The sequence below is a fragment of the Desmodus rotundus genome, chromosome 8 (assembly GCF_022682495.2).
Source record: "Desmodus rotundus isolate HL8 chromosome 8, HLdesRot8A.1, whole genome shotgun sequence".
Taxonomy (NCBI): Eukaryota; Metazoa; Chordata; class Mammalia; order Chiroptera; family Phyllostomidae; genus Desmodus; species Desmodus rotundus.
In genome coordinates this window covers 89,777,387-89,805,129 of record NC_071394.1, presented here as the reverse complement: position 1 = coordinate 89,805,129, position 27,743 = coordinate 89,777,387, and the positions used below count along the sequence as shown (strand labels likewise).

The window sequence follows — 27,743 nt, the reverse complement described above, 5'->3', positions numbered from 1 at the left end:
TTAAAGGAAAGGGGAAAAGTTTCTACAGAAGGAAGAAAAGACTTAACCAGCTTCTGTGGACTGAGGTTAGGTGGGGAGGAGGGAGCAGGTAGGGGCAAAGCAAATGTTCCTAACTCCGGCAGATTTATAATTCTACTCAAGAGCAAACACTGGGCTGACGTGGGGCACCCCCTGCTCAATGCTTCACCTACATCTCCTCATTTATTCCTTGCCACAACCTATAAGGCAAGTGATCTTATTCCCATTTTTAGATGAGTAAACTGAGTCTCAAAGGGATTAACTACTTTGCTCAAGTTCACACAACATGAAGTGGGGCTGGGTCTGTCTTCTGCCTCCAAGCCCCTTCTGGAACTACCGTAACCTGCCTTCCTAATTCTCCAGGGAGAAGGCAGACAGGGCTATTGGAAGGAGGGACAGGAGTAGAATGGAGACAGAGCAGCCTGGGAGGTCAGTAACACAGACAGCCTTGTGTAGGCAAAGAGCAGGGGGCGCTGGGGCTCATGGGAGCACCCTGGGAACAAGCCCAGGCAGAAGCGGAGAAGGGATGGGAGAAGGGATGAGGTCCCGTGTTTGCCAATGCCACCTGTTCTGTATTAAGTGCTTTCTGCGGGTGACAGGGCCAAAGGAAAAGTGGTTAAATCACGAGTATCCGTAATGCCCTCGCTTCTCTCCTTTGCTAGCTCAGCCACAGCAGGTCTTTGAGTTGGGTCAATAGTGTGGGTGTGGGGGGAGCAGAGCCTGGGCTGGGGGTGGAGAATGTGAGGGGAGGGCTGATGGAAGGGTGGGGAGCAAGAGAAGTTGAGCAGGGAGGCGCCAAACAGGATGTTTAGGGAGCATTGCTTTGGGTTGCATCTTCCAATGTATTCAGAGCCAAATTTGCCTGTCCTACCCCTGCACTCCTTGCATCATCCCTGGACCGTGCGAGGTGGGCTAGAGACAGATCTCCTGCCCCTGGTTACAAAGTGAGGAAGTGGTCTAAGGCCCCAAGTCAGCTGCTTTCCCACTCCTTGGTGGTGTCACCTGGGGTCAAGAACACCAATAGATGGGAGTTGTGTAGTACAGAGATCCTCTTCTTTGTGATGCAACATAATTTTTTGGCCAGATTTATTTATCCCAAATATATATTCTTACTAATGGTAATGCCTGTTTAAAACAATTATCTTAAATTCTTTAAGATGGGATGAAGATTGAGGCAGAGGAGGAATGTAGGAGAAAGTGAGTTATGGAAAGTCAGGGGAGAGGTTTAAAAGTCAAATACTGTAATTTCAAACTTATTTTTCTTAACAAAAAGAACCCTTCTTTTGAGCAAACTCTTCAACTAACCACCGAATTTCAAAACATGGAGACGGCGCTGCTCCAGTTGGAGTGGGAGTGGGGGCCCTCCGCCCTCTCCGGCTCTGCAGTGTTACCACCACCAACGGAGTCCAGCCTCCTTTTGAATCAGGGAGGAAGGGGCCCAGAGTAAGGAGGTGGCAATCAGGCCAACCTAGGGGCCACTCATTAGGCCACTTTCTTCCCAGCTGGGTGGCCTGGGGCAAATCAAACCGTTGCTCTGTGCCTCAGTTTCCTCACCTGTAACATGTGGACAATAGAAGGGGCTGCTGTGAAGACTTAACAACTAACATGTGCCGAGTGTGCCATTACGCAGTACCTGGCCCGTGCTCGGTGCTCCACAATTGGTGCAGTGGGGGAGACTTGCTCCCGGTCACCCAGCGAGTCAGAGAGGGGCAGCAGGCGGGGGTGTAACCAACGGCACGTGCGCAGCACCACCGGCCATCTAGAAAATGAAGCCCCGCTCGTGTGCTTCAGAAGGCAGGCAGGGGTGCGGGTGGATTTCCCAGTGACGGAGCAGATGAAAGCAACGCCACAAGCAGGAACCCGTGGGGTCCTTCCACCCAGAGCCTGGCTCCCGGCCCTGCGTTCACACGTTTGCTGCAGGCACGCCGAGAGAGGGAGGACAAGTCGCCCCTGAGTCTGGGCGTCATGCCATCAGCCCCACTGGGGAGCCTGGGCTCCACATGACTTCACTCATGGTTACAAAAGAAAAAGTGCAAGTACCTCTGTCCCTTCCACCGCCCCCCACGGTCGACATCTGCACACCTGCGAGAACACTGTCTTGTCGTTGGAGAGATGCCACTTAGGGATCTCACAAGCCACAAGTGTTACTGTCCTAGGGGGAACGAGAGGCAAAGCTGTTTTAGCAACATTCCCTAGTTTGGTTGGGACTGCCTGTGGAGGGAAACACGGTTCTCCTCATGGCTACCCTGTTTTGACTCCTGGTCTCTCTGGTTCCCCTGCAGGACCAACGGGACTGCGCTCCAAGGCTAGACTTAATCAGCACTGGGGTTCCCAACACGCACCCACTGAAAGGACTGAGGCTCCCCTGTCACCCCGCTCCCTCTCGGACTTCTCATCGTTCCCCTGGGCACAGTGGTGCAAACCGGAAGGCCTGCTGAAAGAGGGCCTCTGGGACCCCCTTACGCCATTGGCCCTGGCGTCATCCTTAGCGATTCAGCAAGAGTGAGGAGTAGGTGAGCTGGGAACAAAATCAAGGCTGCCCACAGTGAATCTGTCTTCATTTCAGAAGTCCCCCTTCTCTCTCACTCGACATGGCTGCACGGGAGCCACACGCCATTAGTTCCACATAATTGAAAACTAAGCCAGGATCTCCCAGACACGAACCAGAAACATGCTGCGCAGTTGTCACCTCCAACGTGACTAATGCAGTCGTGTCTTAATTAGTCACTGCTCACTGACTGGGTAGACGGCATCACAGCCCCGTTCCAAGAATTCAATTTGTGACAGGGTGGTGCAGATGAGACTAAAGGACCAAGACTTGTCATTTCGGGGGTCACTTTCCACAAGCACTGTGAACTGAGGTGGCTTCTGCCGACTGCATGTGTCAGGCCAAGGCAACACTGTGACGGCAGAGTCAACGGGGTCATAACTTTGGGACACATTTATTGGAGGGAGAGAGGAAAGGAGACATATAAATGGTGGTCTCAAAGATTCTTTCACAAGTCAGCAGTTATCTTATGGGCCCTCCTGCAGCTCAGCTAAGGCCGAAGGGCCCATCCTGGATGCACCAGGCACCCTGCCCAGACCCTACCCTGAGAGAGCTGGCTGAACCAGCGGGCTCGCCTGACCCACAGGCAGACATCCCCTGGCTCACTTTTGACCCATGACCCACAGTCGCTGCTCTATAAAGATGATCGGGCCAGTTCTCCTTTAGGGGCCCTGAACAGAGCTTAAAGCTGAGAGGAGAGATTGGGGGCTGAAGATAAAAGGTGGTGAAGAAAGAATGTCTCGTCAACAGATGAAGCTGGGCCTCTATGCTGAGAGCAGCATCGGGTTCCGAGAACTCTTCTTCTCACTGCCCCACCCTCTTTTCCAGGCTCCCAGGGCCCTTTGCTCATTCGGCCTCACAGGTACAGCAATCAGAGCCCTTCAACTCTTCAGGAACCTCCAGAAATGACTAAGATGGAAATAAAGTTTACTGGCTGCAAAATACACACAAAGCTTCAAAACTGATATTGAAATGTCTATAGAACATAACACTGTGCCAATCAGCCAATCACACCTCTCATGCATTTAAATACCCATTATGTCTATGTGTAGTCAGTGTGCCGTAATAGGCTCGACACAGCCAGCGGCTCCAGGAGTGAGGTGCGGGAGCCTGCGGAGGCCGGGTCGGAGCTCTGGGTGCACTCACTCTGCCGAGGACCTATTTTATGAAGGGAAAGACCTAACGCCCTCCTTCTCACCTCTACCACTTCCAACTTAAGCCACACTGCCCAGGAAGGATGGAGAGATTACAGGTGAAGAATGGACTGCACTTTGGGACAGGGCACCCAGCACCTTCTGCTAACTCTCCTGGAGGATAACAAAGAAGTTTTATAAGACTTCCTTCACTAGGTCCCTAAAGGAGGCTGAATTACATTAGAAGCCCATTTTTCCATTTTCGGTTTGATATACCTAGCAGTTCTGGTTAAAAATGAATGACACTAAATAATGAGACATTATACTACAGTAATTGGGGTCAGATTGATGATTCAGATCAATGAGTCTTCCCAAGTTCTTCAAATAAAACATCTTTTCTGCTACTCTTAAAAGTTAATTAGCAAATGAAATATTTATAGCATTAAGGACTAATCCTCCCAGGTACAGTAAGTAATAGTAAAACAAATGATTTTTCATCTACACCTGGTTGGTTCAGGAGTCTCATTTCCAAATTAAATCCCTGAGTCTCAGTTCCTTCCTGGAGACTCATGGAATAGTAAGCAAATAAAGTTATGTTTCAGAGTAGAATTCTTGTTTGGTTGTTCTTTCCAGTTCTCTGTGTTTACTCTTTTCAAGACATTTCTAGGGGACCCCTGGAGATTATGCCTCAGCTTACCTTCTTTATAAATCTGGTCTTTTCTGACAGGTTCCACAAGCTTCCAGCCTTCCGCAACCCTCCCAGAGCCACTGAGAACCTGGAGCAAGTAGCGTCCTGAGCCCATGGGTCTGCTCCCAAGCGTTCTCTACACTGAGCTCCCAGTGAGTTCTCACTCTGCCACCAATGCCAAAGGCTCACCCCTCCGCCTCTGGCCTGGCCTCCCCTAGGAGCAGGGGTGTGTAGGTATGGGAAAGGGTTCCTCAGCTTCTTCCCCTTCTCTTGTCCCCACCCAGGCCTGCCCCATTTTCAGTCGTGGCTCATCACAGAGTAGCCAGGGATCACGTCCTCCCTGGTTTCCCCCCTGTAACTGACTTCTATGCATCCCAGAGGCCTCACAGCAGCACTCCGAGCTCCTACCTTCTGGGGCCTGCGCAGCATCTCACCTGAGCCCCTTCTCCTTCAGGTCCTGGATGCTCTTAGCTCCTGTTTCCTCAACATCCAAAGCTGCTTAGGAAAGAGTCCCTGCAGGGATTATTTTACCTCTCAGTGTGAAAGAGTCTCTGAGTCCTTCTCTAGGGGAATGGAATTTCTAGTCTCCTCTCTAATTATGGAATAACAACCTTTGGTCTCAGTGAAAGAAAATTCAAACGCTGATTAAGAAAGATATAAGGGCGTGGGGATACCCTGGGTTCCCTAAAAATCACACTGCCTGAAATCACACACTTGGCCGTGCTTTTGTAAGGCAGGGTCAGTCCTGAGCCACCAAAGAAAGGCTGCTTCACTTAAAAACATGACCGAGACAAGGGCCGGCAGACAGAGAAGGAGAGAAAAGGGCAACAAACAACGGGGGACCCCTGCTTCCAGCAGGAAGGGGAGAGCAGTGAGTGCGCCACCAGGCCTCTAGGTCCCAGCCACGGATGTTCTGCCACAGAGGCCAGGACACCACCCCTCTGCCGGTGCGGGACAAGCGCTCTGGCGAGAAACAGCAATGGCTCACGTACTCAGAGCTACTCACCTACCTTCCTTTTGAAATGTAAGAAAAAATGTTTTCCTTTTTGGGAAAAGGAGGGGTATGAAAGAGCTGAAGATATAAAGAAAATAATTTACTGATTTTAAAATCAGGGATTGTCGTGTACTTAGCAACATGACTACTCAAGGCAAGAGAAAAGGCAGGACAAAGTGTTCTGCTAGAGTGAGGCTGGGAGTGGCAGGGGGTGGGGCAGAGACACAGCTCCTCGGAGCCAAGTCGCAGCTGAGTAAGTGCGTAGCGGCTCAGCAGCATAGCATCCCCTTCCGGAGGGGTCTGACAGGCAAATCTGTGTGGCTAAAGCAGCACAGGAAAAAATACTGTTATTTTCACCACCAAAGACTTCTTCATTTCATAAAGGGATATGCTTTAGCGACTTGTTTCCATGGAGAAGTAACCTCACTATAATTTAAGTGGCACTCAGAAGCCAAAATGTGATTCCCTCCAAAAATCCTTTCTGGGTGCTTTCTGGGCGAAGGCAGACTACATGGGGATGAGCAATGAGAGAGCAAGCACAAGTTGCCACGCTGGAGGGCAGAGCAGAAACCTTGCTGGTTCTGTGGCTGACGAGCAAGTCAGGAACGCTGCCCAGGCAACAGCAGCTCTCTTCCTGGGGCAGAGAACGGACACCGTGAATAGGTGCACGGCTGATGAGGACATGGGCATGCCAACCTTGGTTTGCCAAAAAAGCTGATCCCAGAACCCTGCCCCCAGAGACACAGATTCCAAAGGTCCAGAGTAGGTCCTGGGAACCTTCCTTTATATTGCAGTCCAGGGGATTCTGAGGCAGGTAATTCAGGGACCATACTTTAGGTCTGGAGTCAAGTGAGCTTCGGGCAAGTGACAAGGTCCCAGAGGATGGCATTGGGGGGCCAGTGGCAGCACAGAAGGAACTCTTAAAGCCTAAAGACCCATCTCTACACGCTCAAGAGACAAAAAAAAGCTACACAGGAGAGAGGGCTGCCTTCTCTGTGCACCACCTATCCTACCCCTTGGGACAACCAGCTCTTCTGAGCTAGCCCGACCCTGCCTTACAAAAGCATGACCAAGGCCATGCTTTTAGAGGGCCTCTGATTGCTCAGTGACAGCTTGCATCTAGCTACTCCCCCCGCCCTCCGCCCCAATTAGTCAAAGCATTCTCCCTTTGCATAGGTAAACCAGTGTGCAGGTGACTGGGCCCTAATCTTGGTGTGCTGCTGGGTCTTGATCCTTGGCCCCTCGGCTCTGGCTCGGGGAGAGTGGATCTAAGCGCGTGCATTTTGGCCAAAGCACTGTCTGATACAAGTCACCCTGACTGGCCCAGGCGAACAGCCTCTCCCTGAGTGTAAACATAGGACACATGGGGATGTCAGGACTGGATGATTACTATTACCATTCAGGATACAGTTTGTGCACGTAGCTCCAAAGGTCAATCACATGCAAAAAAAATTACTACATTAATGAAAGAAAAATGCTTTGCTGCCTTGGAACAAAGCTTGGCGATCTTACCTGTTGGGTACAGGGTGCAGAGGTGAGCTGTAAGCCTGGACTCCCATTGTGTCCTGGAGGACCAGACCCACAGCCTGCCACTCTTGTCCTGGGGCTGGAATTCAGGTGAACTGACCAGTGCTGGAAATAATGGGTCAGTGGGAGGGCCTTGTGATACTCGCCATATACTAGAATTTACTCTACTTTATTCTGAAGGAAAAAAGATGCATCTATTCAACTTTAGTTGGCATCTGCGCCACGTCCGCATGGGCAGTCTCGCCCGCTGCAAAGCAACACTTCCTTCAGCGGACAAGGTAGCTCACATGGCTCACGGTTTCCTTACAAACTCCCTCTTTCCGGCGGTCAGGCCAGGGGTCTTGAGCCAGCCTGCACCTGCTCTGGGAAGGCATGTGCCAGTCCAGGGGACACAGCAGTGAAGATGACATGCGACTCAGCTTCATTAACTTGGGGAAACGTGATCTGAAAGACTTCGTGTTTTCATTTCTTGGGTTTCTATTGAGTAATGTTTTCTTTCTCTAAAAACCCAGACCGCAGGGCTGACATGGGAAAAGCCACAACTCCAGGGTCACCTTCGTTCTTGTTTGGTGCCTAACATCAGCTTTCCCTCCTTCTCTCATGGTGTCAGTCAAATATTCCTCTGAAGGGGAAAATGGCTGCATCTCTTCCTTTGCACCAGATGATTAACTATTAACACCCAAGGTACAGTTTGTTGGAGTATATAGCTCCTGAGGTCAATCACACCCAAGGCATTACTATATTAATCAAAAGGGAAAATACTAATTAGAACAAAACAGTGGGAAAAAAATAACTATCTATTTTAAAAGAGCTTTTGGTCTTCCCTTAAAGATGGAACTCCCCCTTCCTGACAGAGACGTAAATAGACAGCAAGTGTTTGGCCTGTTAGTTCTCTCCAACGTCCCACCTGCCAGGCCCACTGCAGACCCCTCTGCAGGGCTCTTCTGCCCTGGCAATGTGTTCTGCCCATGGCTAGTCCAGGTGCACAGGCGTCAGTGAATCCCCGAGGTCATGTCATTTTGCCAGTAAGTCTAGACACGCCTAACTGAGTCCTAAGAAAGTGGATTAGCTTGGTCTCCGTGAGGAACACTGTCCCGAGAGTCACTCCCAAACAGAAGGCCCCCACAGCCGCGTGTGCCAGCCTGGCCAGCCAGCCCCGCTCACAGCAGAGGAACACCTGCGGAAAGAAACCACTGTCACTGCCCTGGCCCCGCCATCTGCACCTCCTCCCTCTGGGGCAAGGCAGGGAAGGCGGAGGCCCTGTTTTCCCACCTTTGAGTCAGATAAAAGGTACGACAACTATGTACTGAGGGTCTAATCTGTCCCCAGTGGTGACATGGTTTGGTAACAGCTATCATAAGATGATGTCTTAGAGACTTAGGGGAAGGGATAAGAGGTGCCAGATACTTGTCCAGCTGCTTCAGACAGAGCGGGAAGGGGAAGCCTAGAGTGAGGAACAGTGGACAGGTTACCAAAGCATGTAATGTGAAGGCTGCAGGGACTCTCACCTCTGAAACACCAGTAATCCCACCACTGAGGGCAAATGCCCCCAGGAGGACCGGGGACAGCTGCAGGCCGGCCAGGGGCCTGTACGGGCTTTCACGGTAGTAGCGGTGGATGAAGCAAAGGCTCTGTGTGATCCGAATGCCCATGTTAAAGCAGTTGGCCAAGATGAAGCCCACACTGCCACACCAATGGGTCAGGAGATAGGATAACACCAGGAATGAAAATGACAGGGCCAACATTGTGAAATTGTGCCTGGGGAGAGGAAAACAAGCAAAGCAGGGCAGTGGGCAACTTGTCCTAAGACAGAAATCCTGCAAAAAAAGTGGCCATGAACTCGAAATCACAGAAAGCACCTGAGTTCCCACAATCCAGCTGGGTTTTGTAACATTAAATGCTATATAGATAACAAGGAAATGTTATTGTCCTCCTCACCCCTGAATGGAAGAGTAAGAAAATGAGCAATTCAAGATATGGTTAGTTTAAGTGGCACTTTGTGATTAAAAAAAACTCCATAAAAATCCTATTCAGCCCAAGTCTTTAATGTGAGGCACAAGAACATGACACAGGTAACAATTATATACAGATGCTAACTCTGGCGGGCACTGTGAGGGTGCTGTGAATGAACACACAGGGCCTTTGCCCGCTGGAGTTCAGGTTCATTCTGCAGACAAGGAAGCCAGGCACACAGTCTGAGTAATCTGCCTAGGGAGTGAGCCAACACTCCAACCTGACCCTTGGCCCCTAAACTTTAGCACTGCACACCGTTCCTTTTGGGAAATGCAGAAGCTCTGTAACCTTGGCCAGTGGACATCACTCAAAGCAAATGACCAGCCTCCAAAAAGAAATGTAAACAGGGAGTGAGGCCTGGGTTATCTTCAAGGTTCCCCAGACTTTGACGCATCCTTCCTTCTCTCTCTATCTCTAGAGCTCTTTGGAGTCTATGACTGGGTGGATTGCAATGCTCCTTTCGCTTCTCTTATCTCAAAGCAGCACGTCATTTAGTTATCTTCAGTTCTAGGCAAGGGAAACTCAGTCTCAGCAAAGGTAAAAGAGCTGCCATAATCCTCCAAAACGCTTGTGGTACAGCATCTGGTTTCCACCTAGTGCACGGCAAGCATTCTAAGTATCCAGTTGAGGGAACCAAACCCCTCAGGTGCCCTCTGCTGGTTATGAAACCTCAGAGGCCACTGGTCAGGTTCTGCACATGAGGGGTGGTAAGAAAGCCACCGTGTCAACCGGATACTCAGGTACTGGTCCTCAGGCTGACTAAGCCCAAGGTGCTATGCAGATATACTTCACCGGAATGGGTGGTAAGAATACTTCATGACATACACACACACACACACAACTATACTCCAGCAGGGGAGGTGTGCGCTTTCATCTGGGCTGCAGGCCAGAGAGGAATTGGTCTGTTTCTTAGTTGAGAGAGACTCTCTTTTAATGAGCAATGAAAGTATATGAGCCCATACCTTCACAGGGGAAGTTTCTCCATTACTAGCAGTGATCAGAGTGGCCGACTTCATAACAAGTCATTGAGGTGGGACCCATCATAGACCAGTACTCTGAACTCTTTTCCAAAAAGAAGCAGAAATGTGTAATCTTGTTGGGATTTTTCCCCCAAAAATTATATTAGAAAGGTCTATGACACCACCAGTCCTTACAGTTTGAGCCACAGGGTCACAAACTTTCAAAGTCATCCTCACCCAACTCCAAGTAAAATGACCCCAATGAATGCACCCATCACTAATTCAAGCAGGGATGCAGTCAGCACTGCATCTGCTTTGGTGTGGGAGGAGCCGATAATGATGGGATCCACTGTTTTCCACTAGAATAGGACTCTGCACCTGTTGAACTTCCTAGAACTCACAAATATATAGTCTTAAGGGTATAATCCAGGAAAAAAATGAACATGTTAAAGATGCATTTAAAATACCACTTTTTAAGTCAATGCCAAATTAATGACAACAATGACTATTCTAATTTATAAACAGCAAATTATTTATGAATGCTTACTTTTCCATGACCCTAAGACACTGAGCTCAAAATCATGCTATCAAAAGATAGAGGTCAAGGATGTTGACTGCAGCGGCAACCAAAGCATCCCCCAGTGGGAGCTGGTTGAGTAAATCAAGGCACAGCCATACGGTGCAGCCAGCGTGCAATGCAGCCTCTGCGGCCATGAAAAAGATGGTGCCAGTGTATGTGCCACCGTGAGAAGACTGCACACATCCTCCATTCAACAGTTATGGAGTCCCACTCCGTGCTGGGCACTCAGGGCCAACAAATCAGACACAGAGCTGTCAGTCTCGGGTCTTTGCATCACTGTCCCCTCTGCCTGGACGGCTCTGTGCCTCTTTGCATGGCAGACTCTTCTTGTTTATCCAGGCCTCGGCTTAAATGCCACCTCCTCGCATGGGCCTCCCAATCTAGAAAGGTCCCCACTCTCACTGTGTAGCCCTGTTTTAGTTCCCTGTACAGCACAATCTTTTCTTATTTTTTACTTATTCGCTATCTGCCTCTCCCGCTGTCTGCTCCGGGAGAACAGGGATCTGATCCTTCTCATTCATTACTGTATTCCTGGAGCTTAAAACAATATTTGTTAGAGCGTAGATGCTCAAAAAGCATTTGTCAAATGAACAAAAGAAAATGAGATATCCTTAACAAAACAGAACAAAAATTCTTCAATAGGGCATAATGAAAAATTTGTAAATCATATTCTATGCATTATGAGGTTATTAACAAAAAAGCAACTGGCAATTCAAAGGATGCTCTAATATTAACATCCAATGAAATGCCTTGTTTTTATTTATAAAAACACTGATCAATCTGAAGTTGGTTAAGTAAAAGCCCATGTTTTGGCCCTGGCTGGTGTGGCTCAGTAGATTGAGTGCCAGCTTACGAACTGAAAGGTTGCTGGTTCGATTCCTGGTCAGGGCACATGACTGGGTTGCAGGCCAGGTTCCCAGTTGGGGGTGTGCAAGAGGCAACCAATCGATGTTTCCCTCCCTCTCCTTCTCTCTCCTTACTTCCCCTCTCTCTAAAAATACATAAATCTTTAAAAGCCCATAATTTTATCAATATTTTCTTCAATTCAGAATCTGAAACATCCAATGTAAACCACTCATAACATTTAATTAAGCTGCCCAATTCTATTGTACTACAAAAACCCTTACTAGAGCTCTGTGTCTGGTTAAATTCCCAGAGATGAAAAAAATGCCAGGTGTCTGCGATGAGCCCAGGTGCTCCGTGTATTCAGACCAGGGCCAGGGCCTACTGTGTTTAATACAAATCTGAAGACTATGTCTAAAGCCACCTTTTACTCTTAAGGAAAGTGAGCCACTTCAGATGAGAACTGCATTAGAAGGCACTCTGCTCCCGTTTCTCTATGTTGACTACTAATAGCATAAAAATAATTTTCCAGATATTTATATACTGTTAAAATCCCATTACAGCTAACTTAAAAGTTGTTTCACTGGTTCAATGAATCATAAGAGGAAAGACATCAACAAGCCACTGACTGTATTCCCTCATGATTTGGTTGTAGGAGATTTTTCTTTAACATTTTAAGCAGGAATGATGTTGATTCTTCCCCTCAACGCTAATGCTAAAACTACTGTAGCAAAATTCCCTTCAAAGAGATGGATTCCTAGTCCAGAGCTCTTTCCACTATGCCTCGGTACCTCTTTTAGTATGTTTTAAATTATATTTGAAAATTATTTCAGCGCTGGCTGGTGTGGCTCAGTGGACTGAGCACCAGCCTGCGAACTGAAAGGTCGCTGGTTCGGCTCCCAGTCAGGACACATGCCTGGGTTGCAGGCCAGGTCCCAAGTGGGGGCGTGCGAGAGGCAACCGATAGGTATATCTCTTGCATACTGTTATTTCTTTCCCTCTCTTTCTCCCTTCCCTCCGTTCTCTCTAAAAGTAAATAAATATTTAAAAATTATTTCATATTAGAAGCACCTTTCAAATAAAAATGTAGTATTTTCAAAATTAAACTTAAATAGACTTTTCTATCCATGAAAAAAAAGAGAGGGGAATGAAGGATTCAAAGCCGTTTAATGGCTATAAATTTAACTGTCTGAAGTCAACATCATGTTTAGACCACTATTTGAAAACTATGTGTTGTGACCTAGAAGCAGGCTGGAAAATCAGCTGAGTGGGTCATGATATGGCAGTTTAAAAATGAAACAACAGGATTGAAAACCGTCAGTGTGTCCTGCACACACTTGGTATACCTACCACTCTGTGAAAGCAGAAAGTTTCAGTCATATCCACCTAAAAAGATATGTTGGGTCACAGCACTCAGTGTAGTTTTTACTGTGAAAGCTGGTTTGGGCCAGCAGTTCCTCAGGCCCTGTCTATCATCAGAAATCTCCTGAAGATGTGTAATGAAAGATTCCTCGGCCCAAGCCCCTACGGTTCTAGTTCCATTGGTCTAGGAAGGGCTAGAACTTCCTACAGGAATCTGACCAGTCTGGTCAGGGACTGCTCTTCTGGACTCTAGTTCTAAACTATGGTGTAGCAAACAGGCACCAAGCTTCTCTGTGAGACGGTCCAACATGGGAAGAGGAGAGGCTGCTGTGAATGAGAGGAAGTATTCCCCAACTCTTTGAACTACCCTTTCCCTCCCACCCCCACCTCTAGGCCTCTGAGGACTTTCCACAGCACTCAGGGCAGTACAGAGGCAGCACGAACACCCCGAGGGACCCAGGCCCCAGGGGGCAGAGGGATAATGAGGGCCATGCGTCCTATTACCTATAACCATCCCTTCTACTCTCTCTTCTTCCCCTACACTTTTATCCGTCTCCTCAACCTCATTGTGTAGTGTTATCTTAAGATATTGCCTTGCTACTTTTGGTATTTGGACACAAGAAATGAACGATCCTGTGTGTGAGATTCTTAATCAGCAGTTCACATCAGAACCACTGAGGAGCTTTTAAAAACACACACATGTGGTTAGGGGCCTGTGATTCTGTAGGTGTGGTGGAAGTAGGTGGACAGGAATCTGCATTTCTAACAAGCCCTGTGAAGGATTTTGACTCACAACCAGGGTTAAGAACCATTGCTTCAAGTTCCAGGGCAGAGGTGCTGATCTGGTGTTAACGGATGGGGAAAAAATATGGTAAAACATATATGTGTACGTGAGCTTTTCTCTGAGGAGAAATGTCACTGATCCCTGAGATTCTCAAAGATCTATGAATCAGATACTCAGGGGCAGGACTCTTTGGAGACGCTCCTTGGTAACCCACTGGAGCACTGGGCAAGGAAGTGGAGGAGTGGAGCTTGTCTCGTGCCTGTCTCTGCAAACCTGGAGTAACACAACCCTTCAGGACCCAGATTTCTTCCTCCACAAATGGTGCGTGTGCAGTAGAGAGCCTGGGAAAGGCACTGGACTCATGGGCTAGGTGCTACTTCTAAAAGAGCCTTCTATGAATGCATGTCCAGAATGAAAAGAAAGAAGACTGGTGAGTTACTTCATTTTGGCTATAAAGGCCATGATTAAAGATGTGTCTTTAAGGTTACCTACCTGTCGACCTGCTCTTTGCTCATGGCAGCAAATGTGAAGCACTCAGTTACTCCATTGACGGCAAGCAGGAGGACATAGAGACAATAGGAACGCAGCAGAACAGGACCTATAAGGAAACAACACACTCAGATACCACAGCACAAATGGGAGGCCCACATCCACCCTCAGTTTGGCTGGGTGGTCAGAACAGGGTCATGAGCCCTGCTGGTATCGTCAATGGGCAAATGCATGCTTAAGCCTATGGCCTTAATTATCAGGAAGGACTCCTAGCATTCCGTGGCACTGACTAAAATAAACAGCTAAAAACAAAAGGACAGGTATGAATAAGTGTACAGATGTCTTGCTTAACACTTAAAGCTTATCTGGCCAGCAAGCAAATCTTCTAGCTTTTTAAATCAGCATGAAGAGGCTGCTAGGTGGAGCACTCAAGGACACAAGTGGCCCTGCATGTTAATAGAACCTCGGTTGAAAAAGTCCTGAAGAAAAGACCTTGAGTAGAAGTGCAAGTTCAACAGCAGCAGGAAGCTATGGAGACAGAACATCCACAAATTTACAGGGAGAACCAGAGCCCTCAGTGTTATTTTTTTTCTATAACAAAGTAATATAGTTCTATAGCTAAATAACAAGCTTTGAAAAAACCTGCTAACAAAAGATCAGAAGCCTTCAAAATGGATTGATCCCTCTTTTAAGAGAGCCATTACCAAGAGACAGCCAAGAAATCAGTAATGTAATAAACATATACCCAAACTGTGACCCAGTAATCCCACTCCCAGGTATACTGCGCACAGAAATAAAAGCATGAGTTTGCAAAAACACTTGTGCATAAATGTCCATAGCAATGTTACATAGAATAGCCCAAATGACATCAACAGAAGGATAAACAATCTGTGGGCCATCCATACAAAGAAATACTCAGATATCAAAGAGAAAAAAAAAACCCCAAAACTACTGAACCATGTAAAAATATGGATGAATCTCAAAAACTTTATAGTGAGGGAAAGAAGCCAACCACATAAATACATACATACATACATACATACATACGTAAATACATAAATGAAAAGGAAAAAAATTAAAAAGAAACCAAACACACAAATGTCCCTGTTGTAATGTTTCATTTATATAAAATTCTTAAAACAACACTGATCTATGATGACAGAAGTCAGAACAGGGGACTGTCAGCCAAGATGGAAGCATAGGTAGATACACTGTGTCTCCTCACACAACCAAAAGAAAGACAACAACAAATTTAAAAACAAAAAACAGCCAGAAAATCAAACTGTATGGAAGTCCAACAACCAAGGAGTTAAAGAAGAAACATTCATCTAGATAGGAGGGGCAGAGAAGGGCAGCCAGGGCAGAGAGGCCTCCCGGCAAGGTGGAGGCTGGAGGACTAGGTGCGAGAGGTGGTGGCTGGCAGACTGGGCAGTCCCACATGTGTGTGCAGATAAAACAGAAGGAACAACTGGGGAGCGAGACAGACCACGCAACCCAGGGATCCAGTGCGAGGAAATGAAGCCTCAAAAGCTCTGGCTGTAAAGATCTGTGGGGGTTACACTGGCAGGAGGAGAAACACCCAGCCTCACAGGAAAGTTCGCTGGAGAGACCCACAGGGTCCTAGAACGTACACAAACCCACCCACCCAGAAATCAGCACCAGAAGGGCAATTTGCTGGTGGGCAGCATGAGAAGTAACTGAAAGCCAGCCAAGAGCCAAGCAAGTGGCATTGTTCCCTTTCAGATCCCTCCCCTAAACACAGTGCCACGACACAGAGGGTTGCCCTGCTCTGGCGAATACTTAAGGTTCCGCCCCTTACTTACAACATTACAGACGCACTGAGACAAAGAAATATGGCCCAAAAAGAACAGAAAGAACAGATTCTGAAAGAACAGATAAAAGCTCCAAAAATAGAACTAAGTGACAAGGAGATAGCCAACCTAACAGATGCATAGTTCAAAATATTGGTAATCGGGATGCTCACAGAAATGGTTGAGTATGACCACAAAATAGAGGAAGAAGTGAAGGCTATACAAAGTGAAATAAAGGAAAATATACAGGGAATCAATAGTAAAGGGAAGGAAACTGGGACTCAAATCAACGGTCTGGAGCAGAAGGAAGAAATAAACGTTCGACCAGAACAGAATGAAGAAACAAGAATTCAAAAAAAATGAGGAGAGGCTGAGGAAACTCTGGGGCAACTTTAAATGTTCCAACATCCAAATCATAGGGGGGCCAGAAGGAGAAGAGGAAGAGCAAGAAATTGAAAACTTATTTGAAAACATAATGAAGGAGAACTTTCCTAATATGGCAAAGAAAATAGACTTCTAGGAAGTCCAGGAAGCTCAAAGAGTCCCAAAGAAGTTGGACCCAAGGAAGCACACACCAAGGCACATCATAATTACATTACCCAAGATTAAAGAGAAGGACAGAATCTTAAAAGCAGCAAGAGAAAAGGAGACAGTTACCTACAAAGGAGTGCCCATAAGACCATCAGCTGATTTCTCAAAAGAAACCTTATAGGCAAGAAGGGGCTAGAAAGAAGTATTTGAAGTCATGAAAGGCAAGGACCTACATCCAAGATTACTCTACCCAGCAAAGCTATCATTTAGAATGGGAGGGCAGATAAGTGCTTCCCAGATAAGGTCAAGTTAAAGGAGTTCATCATCACCAAGCCATTATTATATGAAATGTTAAAGGGATCTATCTAAGAAAAAGATCAAAATGATGAACATTAAAATGACAACAAACTCACAACTATCAACAACTGAACCTAAAATGAAAACAAACGAAGCAAACAACTGGAACAGGAACAGAATCACAGAAATGGAGATCACATGGAGGGTTATCAGCAGGGAGGGGGAGGGGGTAGGGCAGGGAGTAAAGGTACAGGGAGTAAGAAACATATATGGTAGGTATAAAATAGGGAAGGTTAAGAATAGTATGGGAAATGGAGAAGCCAAAGAACTTATATGTATGACCCATGGACATGAACTGAGGGTGGGGAGGGGAATGCTGGAGGGTGGGGGGATGTAGGGTGGAGGGGAATGAAGGGGAGAAAAAATGGGAAAAATGTAATAGCATAATCCATAAAATATACTTAAGAAAGAAAAAAGAAGTCAGAACAGTGGTTATTTTGGAGGGGAAGGCAGAGAGCTGGCTGGGAAGGGTCCTGAGAGAACTTTCTGGGGTAATAGAAATGTTCTATATGTTAATCTGAATGGTGGTTACGTGGGTTTATACATTTGTCAAAATTCATCAAACTGTACTCTCGAGAGCACAGTATCTTATTTTATGTAAATTAGACCTCAATAAAGAAAAAACTTAACCACTAAAAGAAAAGGCGGGGCAGAGAGATTGAAGATCTAGTGTCTCAGGATCTGGAATTCATTCGTGGTTTACGAAAGCTGCTTGACATGAAGGACCTCTGTGCCGTGGGGATCATAAACAGTTTTATGGCATCAAAAATTACCAATGGAGTACCAACAGGCTGCCCTGACGCCCAACAAAAACTATCTTACATGGCCCTTTCTTGTGCTCCTCACTTTATCATCTTGTTGCACTTCATCCCCCAAGCTGCTGCAGAAGGTAGCCTGGCCCCCACTGCCGCGGAGGGGAAACTGCAGTCGAGGAGGTGGGGACCAGGGTCTGCCCTGGGGTGGCTCGAGGCCCTGCACAGTGTGCTTCCGGCTTTTCTTCATCCTCTCCAATCTGGCAGAAGGAAACGGGGCTCTTCTCGTAACACACACCTCTCACTTGGTAACTGAAAACTAACGGTGTATGTGGGTCTACCTGAAGGCGGACAGGAACTGCTTTGCATTACTTGGAGAACACGAACTCTTGCATGAAACACCGATTCAAGTGAAAGGGCTTTGAATCAATTTGGGGGAAAGAGGTGGAGAATGGGAAATTCCTGGATGGAACTTTAAACTATGGATTGAATTGAGAAGTGTTTATAGGTTGAATTATATGCCCCTCTCTCACCCCAAATACGCTGAAGTCCTATCATTTGGAAATTGGATCTTAGAGAGAGATAAGTTAAAGTTAAAATGGGGTCATCAGGGTGGGCCCTGATCCATGATGACCGGTGTGCTTGTGAAAAGGGGAAGGTTGGACAGAGATAGACACTCACAGAGGGAAGATGATGTGAAGACACAGGGAGAAGGCAGCAATGTGACTGGAGTAATGAATGTCTCTGTAAGTCAAGGGCCGTTGACAAACCCTAGAAGCTGGAAGAGGCAAGGAAGGATTCCTCCTCTGGAGCTGTAGCCAGCAGACAGCCTGGCCTTGCTTAAAGCCTGATTTTGGACTTGACCTCCCAAACTGTAAGACAATACATTTCTGTTGTGTTATCCATCCAATTTGTGGTACATTGTTATTTCAACCCTAGGCAATTAATACAAGGGGCCAGAGAAGGAAAAAAAAACAGAATTTAAGAAGAAAGAGCAAGAGAGAGAAGCACCTAAGAGATAAATGTGACAAATGTCAGGGAAATTCAGTGAATGTGTGATTTTCTTGAGGATGGAAAAGCTAGGTATGAAAAAGAGTTCTGAGAAGAGTCACTAGAGCACTTACAAATTCCCTAATTACATATAGTGCTAACCCCAAACACTGCAGAGCAGAACCACAGCACCCCCCACAAAAGCCTGTCTATGTGGTGTCCAGGTCCCACATTTGGAGATGGAAGTGATAGAGGACCCAAAAGTTGAAAAATTTTAGCTTAAGGTAAAAAATTGTAAGTCTAGCAAGTAATGTGTATGTTAAAGCTTTTGTTTCAGAAACTAAGATAAGGCCCGTCCTGGCTCCCGGGAAAACAGCTGACCTCCTGGGGCACCGCTAAAGATTACCGCCTGGGGACAACTGGAAGCATCCGGGAGAAGACAGATGACCACCAGCCCCTGGGAACAGCTAACTGCCCAGGACAAGAATGTTGCAGCTTCTTTCACCTAATCCTCCCTGAATCTCAAAGCCCTCACCGTACCTTGTTTATTCCCTGTTATAAAGTGTCTAGCCTGGAAAGAGAAGGGAAGATGGTCTGTTAGGGTATGAACCCGCCATCATCTCAGATAGCTGGCCATCTGAATAAAGTGCCCATAAAGATTCAATCGCTGTCATTGCTTATTGGGATTGGTAGTGACAGGCAGCCCGAACGCCGGTGTCTTTTCCGGTTTCAGAAGTGCAGAGGATCGAGAGTGTAAGAGGCCAATTCAGGTCACAGGCAAGTCCACCTCATGGGTGAAGACAGGTCAACCTGCATCTGGGGCAACTGAGGACAGCAGTTGTGCAAGTCCCACTTTCAAAACTAAGGTGGTTGGCTGAAGCACGGAGACGTGCTATTCTTTTCTGGTTAGTTCAGGAAGACTTTCTGGAAAAAGTTGTTTTGTGAAATATTTAGTGAGCAAAAATCGCTGAGGGTTGGGGGAGCAGCAGTGTTAGTATTTTCTGGCACAGGAAAGGCGTTCAGATACGCAGCAGTGGTCCACGGAGTCAGGAGCAGGGCAAGGAGATGAAGGGGCGAAGGGGCGTAGAGACAAGGGAAGGAAAGCCAGCAGGCACCCTGGGGAGACACACTCACCCAACCAAATGCCACGACAGGCTTTGCGGAGAGCTGTGGTTTGGTCTGAAGGAGAGGTAGCTACAAAGAGGAGACAATACTAGGAGACCCTGCTGGGATGGTGACGCTGATACAGCCCTGAGCCGGGCAAGAGATGATGACAAGTCCTGAAGACCCTCAGTGGCTCCCCAAACCCACGTTTGTTTCACAGACTAGGAACTGGATCGTTCTCAAGACTCTACTCTCTGAAGATGACGCTGAGAGAGTATCTTTTTGAGTCCAAAGTTACTAATGTCCCTGACATAAACCATTAAAGACAGAATTTACTACCTTAACAATCTACTAACACTGGCCCTTTTAATTGATAATATCAACGTTCAAAACTGGCACCAGCATCTCACTTGAGTAAAAGGACTGCACAATGCAGTCGTTTGTTCCCACGTTTCCTATGAATAATGACCTGTCAGTGAACACTGTACTGATGGGACAGCCCTCTCTGCCCATGGCAATGTCCTATGACTAGGTCACATTAAAGGCTGCTCTTCAGTGATTACCTTTCTAGAGGGGCAGAGCTGCTGTGAAATCGCTGAGTGCCCAGTCTCTGCACACTAACTCACTAATGGCTTCCTACTGAGGCCTCCCTGCAGCTGCCTGATAGAAATGCACCTCTCAGAGTTCGAGCCCCAGGGAGCTGCAAACCCCAGCGCTGGTTTCACAGCACGTGTTTCTCCAAACTTAATGACTCTCGTTGAAGGCTAGAAATTTGGACCTTCTTTCCCTAATTCCAAAAGTTTGGGCTCATTATAGTGGGGACAAAAGCCTGCCAGTGAACTTGTAAAATGGCAATTGACAAAGCTCTTTACATTGAGACCAGACAGCAGAAAGAAGTCGTCAGGGTTCTCGTCTAGTGACCTGAGGAATGAAAACCACCTCTGCGAAACCCAAGATGAAACACGGCAAGTGGACTGCCAGCCTGTGGCCCAGCGCGTTTTGAAACTGGTGATGTCCCCAGGGCCTAGCAAGAGCTGTGAGATGCTTACTGGCCTGGGCACCCGATGTTTCAAAGTTCAACACAGTCAATACTTTTCTCCTTTCAAAATCAAGCCACTGGATTATATATATAATTTTATTTGCAGAGATCAATTTTATTCTCTGCAAATGGCTCTGGGTTATCCTTCAAAGGCTTTTATGCATCAGGCTGTGAGACTTATATGGTATTTCCTATCTTCAGATGTGTTCAGTACTAAGTGGAGGCTCATTAGAGCCTGCTCTCAGCCTTCCTCCCTCATCCCAGGGGGAGCACAGGGGGAGCTTGGCAAATCACAGTTTAGGCCTAAGAGGAAAGCCAAGGGTTCTTAAGAACCTCAAGTAAGGTTGTGGAACTGATTGACCTGGTGCCAAAGCCTCCAACCGCACCCTGAGCTGGTCTGACCTCCTGTGAGGGGAACAGTCCCCCACACAGCCACAGCCATGGACCATTCTTGCTACATGACACAGATGGCAACCGTGTGTGCACAAGTTCTTCAATTTCATAAGACTTTCCCATTTCTGTTCAGATATTAGAACAAACATGGCAACGCTTGTGCATACCTGATCCTGAGCTAAGCATGGCTCCTCCATAGATATCCAAAGCCAGCTGAGAGTAGGCAAAGCCAAAAACAGTGATGGTCAGGCCGGCTAGCAGGGCCAGCTTGAGCAGGGACTCCAAAACCGCAGCAGCCACAGCAACGTCCTCCTGGTGCCAGAGAGAAGGAAGTAAGTTGGATGAATCATGAGCTAAAGAAAAACTTCCCAGCTGGCCTTCCCCTTTGCTGGTTCACAGACCACTCTTTCAATCAGTGAGGGGCGTGGCCTCCGTGCTGCAGCCTGTGTTTGTTCCTGCCGGTCAGCAGACGGAGGGAAAATGGTGATGTGTGCCTCCTTCGGGAGTTATGGGGAGGTTCAATTTTTGACTCACTTAGGATAAATTATTTCAAACGTTGCTTAGGAAACACTCACTTTCCCCTCTGATATTTATTCTTAAATGGGATAGCAAATTTTTACAGTGCTAGCCAGCTTTGCCAGTGTGCTTCTCCTGACAAACATCTCCAAATCCTGAGGTTCCTGTCAATGCACTAAGGAAAATATTCCTAAATCAAATAGAGAACGAGATTAGCTCATTGTGAGATACTGTGCATAACCTGTGTTTTGCAAAATGTCTTCTAGGACATGTAAGAGGCCAGCTTAGCTTGCTTTTAATTCTAAAATAAGCCAGGCATTTTCAGTGGGTTTAGAAAAAGGGAAGTTTATACAACCAAATACTCCTGGATTAAAAGCTCTTCTGTATTTGCCATCTGGAGTGTGTAGGTTCTCACGGTCAGAATGTTGCTGTGAGCACTGCTCAGTCCTTAAGACGCTGAGACACCTGGTGTGGTGACAGACCGAAGGACCAGGTCTTCCCCTCCCAGGTTCTATGTCAGCCTTGCCCCAGCCTCTGCATCCCTGGGCTCACCTTCGGGTCTCACACCTAAGACTAGAGCATGGGAGGCGGTCAGCGCTGCACTGCGGACAGCCATCAAGAGTTCTGAGAGGGCTGGGTCAAGAATAGGGTCACAGAGAAGGACAAAGGGTGAAAAGAAAGGGCCAGCCATTGAGAAGGGGAGAAGGCTGTGAGAGAAGTGAGCCATCGTTCAGAGTGTATAGAAAATGAAATCTAGAAGAAAATTTCAGATCAGACAGGAGGGAAATAGACTGCTCCACATTCCTGTCGATTTAGCTCGCAATTAAAGAATTATTTGAGACAGTGACAAAAGAACCAAGACTACCTGCTTCTGAAGTGTGGCGTCCTTTTCTCTCTCCAGCACCTTAGCAAAGAATAAATAAAAACTCTCCTCTATTGGCTGGAAAATTAATCTGGCCACAAGGGAGCCAAGATTATTCACGACATCATATATACCTGCAAAACAGAAGGAACAACAATCTGCCCGGCTTTCCTCTTTGAATGTTCACAGTACTGTTCACTTGTTTTCTGATTTTCTTTTTTAAGTGAAACTTTGAGATAACGATAGTCACATGTAGTTATAAGAAAAAACAGAGATCCGGGTACTCTTTACCCAGTTTCTCTGAATGGTGACACCGTGCAAAACTATAGTACAACATTGCAACCAGGATACTGACTCTGATAGTCAAGACACAGAACTCTTCTATTGTGAGAGTTCTTAAATAAAAGTCACTAATACCAAGTTGATTTTATCTATTTTTATTTCCACTACTCTGAGGTTATGTTAAAAAAATAAATATAAAAAAACATTAAGACCTGTCTAGACACACAAACATGGGGCGAATCTTTATGACTGTGATGATGGGCTCCCTCTTCTCTTAACACCTTCCCACCCCCAAAATGAGCATAAGAGCTCTGCAGAAAGCAGGGTAAGGGTGGGGGTCTCAACAGAGAACCTGCCACCCAAGTCATGAAAAGGGAGAATCAGCCCTGGCCGATGTGGCTCAGTGGATTGAGTGCCGGCCTGCAAGCTGAAAGATCACAAGTTCAATTCCCACTCAGGACACCTGCCTGGGTTGTGGGCCAGGTCCCAGGTTGAGGGGGTGTGAGAGGCAACCCCTCGATGTATCTCTCACACATCAATGTTTCCCTCCCTCTCTTTCTCCCTCCCTTCCCCTCTCTTCAAAAAATAAATTTAAAAAATATATTTAAAAAAAAAGAGAAAAGGGAGAGTCCGTACACTGCATGTATTTATAAAGGCCTACAACTTTCAGTCTTCAGGATTCATGTTTTTATCATCTTTATTTTTTATAAACCTTAGGTTCATTTTCATTGAACATATCAAAATGCAAAGACAAATATTAGAAAGTATCTACTAACAGTATTCCTCTGTAATTAAAAAACACTACCGAATTTCACCTTACCTTGATCGCCAAAATTTAAAACATTCAAAAATGTCATCACATATCGTTCCCCTGCGAATAGAAAAGCAAAATAATTAGCATCTCAACTGCACATTATTTTCTTGTTTCCTTTTCTCTTAGCGTCTATCCATTTTCCTGTTGACAAATACTCTCAAAGGAGAAAAATTAGATAATCAATTAAAGAAACAGTCTTTGTCCTAATGTTGATTTCAAATAACCTCGAAATAGTAACAATTCAGAAAATGCTGGGAGATTTACTGACAGCAAATCTCCAAAACAGTTAAAAATAAAACAAAACAAAATCCATAAAATCAGTGTGATAAGTTTTTTTTTAAGTATGGGGAGATTACTAAAACATTAATAATGAAGATAACTGTCCCAAGTTTTAAGGGAGGTCAGATAATTTGAGTGGAGATGCTGTAAAATGAAAGGTCCATGGTGATGTGCACAGACTCATTAGAAGTTTCCTCTCGGTGGAGAACGCTCTGTGGAGGTTGGCAAGGCTGTGGAGCCCAAGTTCATGATTCAAATCTAAGTTAAATGCCTTCAGGATGAAGATACCAGCCCAGAGCCCCACTCCCCATCCCCAATTTTTATGAATTTTCCTACTGTCTGTGAATGGAAAGCACTGACCATTATGGAGACAGAGCACTGAAGAGTGCCCATAGCCACGTAGGGCAAATTCTCACTACCTAGGAACTTGATGGGGGTCGGGGGAGCAGTATGAAGAGATAAGAAGCAGTGATCGTCTCTCAGGTCTCTCTGGCCCTTGCCTCCCTACAATCTCCAAGCCACTGCATCTACAGCAGGGGCCTCCGTGGGTTCTACCAGGCACTGGACCCACGGCTGTATTCACTCCCACCTGTGTCTCTGTACTGCTACAATCCATCCTCACTGCCAACGGTTCTATCTTTTACAAATCTAGCTCTTTAGTCAATCTCTGCTTTCACACCTTTAAATGACTCCTCAATGTTAGTGAAAAGTCCAGGCTCCTTAATTATGCATTTGAAACCATTTATGAACTATCCCCCAAGCTATCTTTCACCAACCTCATTCCTACCTCCCACCATCACATGGTCACTCTCTGCCACACCTTCCTAGGTTTCAGCCCCTCCAGCTGCTCTGAGTCATGCTAGCTCTTGGCATCTCATCTCCTAGAATGGCATTTCTGCAGGGAACTCCTTGTGTTCTGGCACAATAGGCCTGTCCTCCCTGTACCCTGTAAGTTCCCTGAGGGCAGGAACCATGTCTCAGTCATCTCTTTGACCCTGGTTTCCCAGCAGAGTGCTAGGTACTGAAGAGATGTCTGGTGAATGAGCTCACGTTTTCAAGTACAGTTCTCACAGCTCTGTATCAGAGTTAACCACACACAAAAATGTGCGTCTTTGATGAGAGAATGAGCTCCTTGAGACCGTGGCCTGTTACTCATTCATCTGTGTGTTCTCAGCACCTGGCACAGAGTGTTCAGGAAATATGGGGGCAGAAGGTAACAGCACACACATTTTTGCTACTGCAATGAATGATTTCAACTTTTTTACAGCTGTAGTTTTTAGATTAAAAGAATCTGGGGGTCCTTGTCAAGCCACTTCCTTATATCACAGCCATGGAGATGGAGGCCCTGAGAAGTTCCTAATGGCCCTCTGCCAGTCAGGCCAGGGCGGCCCGACTGTGCAGCGAGCGAGCAAGCAATCAGTACCACGTTCAGGCCTGGCACACACGTCTAGCCACTGAAATCCAGACAACCAATTTAGGGCCATTGTTTGGACTGGGTCCATTCCTCAACTCATTTAAACTGCTCTTAAACCTTTGGGAGGAAAAAAGTACATATAAGCAAATGCCCTTTCTGAAACTAACAGTTTGAGAGGAAGTATCACAATACAACAACTGCACTACAGACACCTTTCTTTATCAACAAGTACTTGCCGAACACCTATCATGTGCCAGGCCCAGAAGGGTGCTGGGGAGACAGTGGTGACCAGCACCCTCCCTGCTCTTAAGAAACTTACAGTTAAGGGACCTTCACTCAGCTCTGCAAAGGCTCTGAGCCTTGTTTCCCCTAAAAGTCCTGCAAACGGTTTCAGTTTTGTAATGGAGATGTTGTAGGCTCGGGCTAAAACACGTACTCTCAAAGCTCAGGGAGCCTTCAGATACCTGCTGGTCCTATCCCTTAACTCAGACAGGAAAAGTGAGGTGTACGGGGAGTTACTTCCCTTTGGAAATACAATTAGTAAAAAAGTAAAGATGCGGTGAAGGGAAGGAGAATAACAGTGATGGTTATAGTATGCTAGAATTATTGCAACTTTATTTTCCCAAGTTTTGGTAAGGAAGTTATATTATTTTTATAATTAAAAGATAACTTTTAAAAAGATTTAAAAATGTGTTCAGTAAGAGATATATAGGTGTATAGACATATGAATCTTTTATGAAGTTTATATAGAGAGAAACTATTGTAGTACCTTCAGCAGCTTATAGCTGCCTCAAATCTCATTCTTCCAACTAAAGCTGGGTATAAATAAACCAATATACATACATACATAGAAAAACAAGATGTACTTTTAGCTCCTTGCTGGCCCTCTGCATCGAGAGCTCTGTCACTGTTACACTGGAAAGCCTTGGAAAGTTGGAAGGTTGACCAAACTACTATGCAGGTGAATCTCACTGTTTAAGAAAATAAAATGATAAAAACCTGGTTTTTAAAAGTTCAAAAAAAAAAAAGAAGAAGAAAGTGTGCAAAAAGTTACAATAGGATAATGAGAATACAGATATTTTTCTCTATTTTCCAACTTTCCTATAATTGATATAATACTTTTGTAATACATTTATTTAAATGATATAACATGGGGTTTTGGAGACAGACTTGGATTCAAATTCAGTTGTTCCTCATGCCTGTAACCCTGAAGAAGTTACATAATCTCACTGACGCTCAGTTTCCTCATTCATAATAAATAAAGACAATATCTTTCTTACAAGGCTGTGGAAAGATTTAATTATACAACTTAAGAATAAAACTAAATAAATTTGTCAGTCCCCCTCTCCTTATAGAGAAAGGCTCCTGTCTCTGAGGCGCCTCTGCCGGGGCTGCAGACAGCAGGCGGGCTGGCTGTAAGTGACCGGGAGGTCTGTGGGACTCCCGTGCTCACACTACGGTTTCCTAATTGCTCAGGGTGGCCTTTTACTTACCTTCTGTCAAAATCTGTTTCAAGAAAGACTGTTTGAAAAAACTCCAAGTCAATTTAGCCTCTTTCCAATTTACAAAAGCCTAAAAGAGAAAACAAAACAAAACAAAACAAATCCCAGGCACTGCAAGTCTAAAAGTACAGTAATGCTACATGACAGGCAAAGTCGTTTGGTCCCTAAATCCCACCTTGGACAGTCCACACCACCTTTTCATTTAGAGACAGCCAACAAATACCGGCGAAGAATTTACATTCCTAAACTGGAGACAAAGTCTCCAGGTAGCACAGCCCCCTACGAGGGGCCTGCCCAGGAGTCATTCACGGAGACCCCTACAAACTGTGCTGTCCCCTGGGTGCTACCCAGACAGTAAGCTGACCATGTCTCGCACACACAGCTCACAGTGTTTTCCTTACAAAACGTCTGAAGCATGCCAAGCTTCAGAACAAATTCTGCTCCATGTACTCCACATCTTAATGCTAAATGTAGCCATCCAGGATCCCTTTACATAAAGTATATGAGCTTTGCTTGTATATTTCAAAAGAAAGTCAGGTTCCTCATGCCAGATAAACCACTCCGAATTGGTATGACAGAGGGAAGAAAAAATGAAACTAAACTCCTGACATGGCTCTTCCAAAATTCCCAGGGGTCCTTAGGAAGAGCAGAGGTCAACCCGTAAGAGACAGACAATCTCAAAGCCAGAGAACGGAGCACAAAAAGAGGATTGGGGCAGCTGGCTGGACACGACTTCTTTTCTTCTACCTCCCCCCAGTTCCCTCTGAGGTCCCCTCCTTTGTCATGAAGGCATCTTGGATCCCAAAATATTCAGTCTAGGTGTTAGGTTCTTAATCTTAGGTTGCCTGCATTTTAAAAAGTTCTTATTAACTCAAAGTGATGACTTTTGAAAAACGGGATTTTATGGGTCTCTTTGGGAGGAAAGGGGTGCCCACTCCATATAAAGGCCAAGCCCACTCCACTTCTCCAAAAGGTCAGCTTTGGCCACAGAAGTGAACCCAAGGGCGAACTGTCCCCGTCGCATGGGCTCCTCCTCTTGGCCAAAAGCCCATCTGTATAGAGCAAAAGTATAATGCAGACCACAGATACAACTTAAAATTTTCTAGCAGCCATAGTGAACAGTAAAAAGAAACAGGGTAATTTCATATATAATAAATTA

At 46.1% G+C, this 27,743-nt stretch overlaps 1 protein-coding gene across 6 annotated transcripts in view; it reads right to left on the bottom strand.

The window, feature by feature from the left end:
• Positions 1 to 27,743, bottom strand: part of RFT1 (RFT1 glycolipid translocator homolog) — a 59,775-nt gene that overhangs the window by 14,177 nt on the left and 17,855 nt on the right. For 4 of the 6 annotated variants that reach the window (XM_045192191.2, XM_045192189.2, XM_045192192.2 and 1 more), the window contains 7 exons: positions 26,576 to 26,654; positions 23,396 to 23,446; positions 22,297 to 22,427; positions 21,083 to 21,227; positions 13,942 to 14,047; positions 8,417 to 8,666; positions 6,894 to 8,085 (listed from right to left, as the gene is read on the bottom strand). In XM_045192191.2, coding sequence (XP_045048126.2) covers positions 7,918 to 8,085; positions 8,417 to 8,666; positions 13,942 to 14,047; positions 21,083 to 21,227; positions 22,297 to 22,427; positions 23,396 to 23,446; positions 26,576 to 26,654 — 930 coding nt within the window. In that variant the 3' untranslated portion in view covers positions 6,894 to 7,917. Of the gene's footprint in view, positions 1 to 5; positions 8,086 to 8,416; positions 8,667 to 13,941; positions 14,048 to 21,082; positions 21,228 to 22,296; positions 22,428 to 23,395; positions 23,447 to 26,575; positions 26,655 to 27,743 lie in introns of those variants that run through there. The other 2 variants (XM_045192190.2, XM_045192195.2) reach the window with 2 other exon arrangements.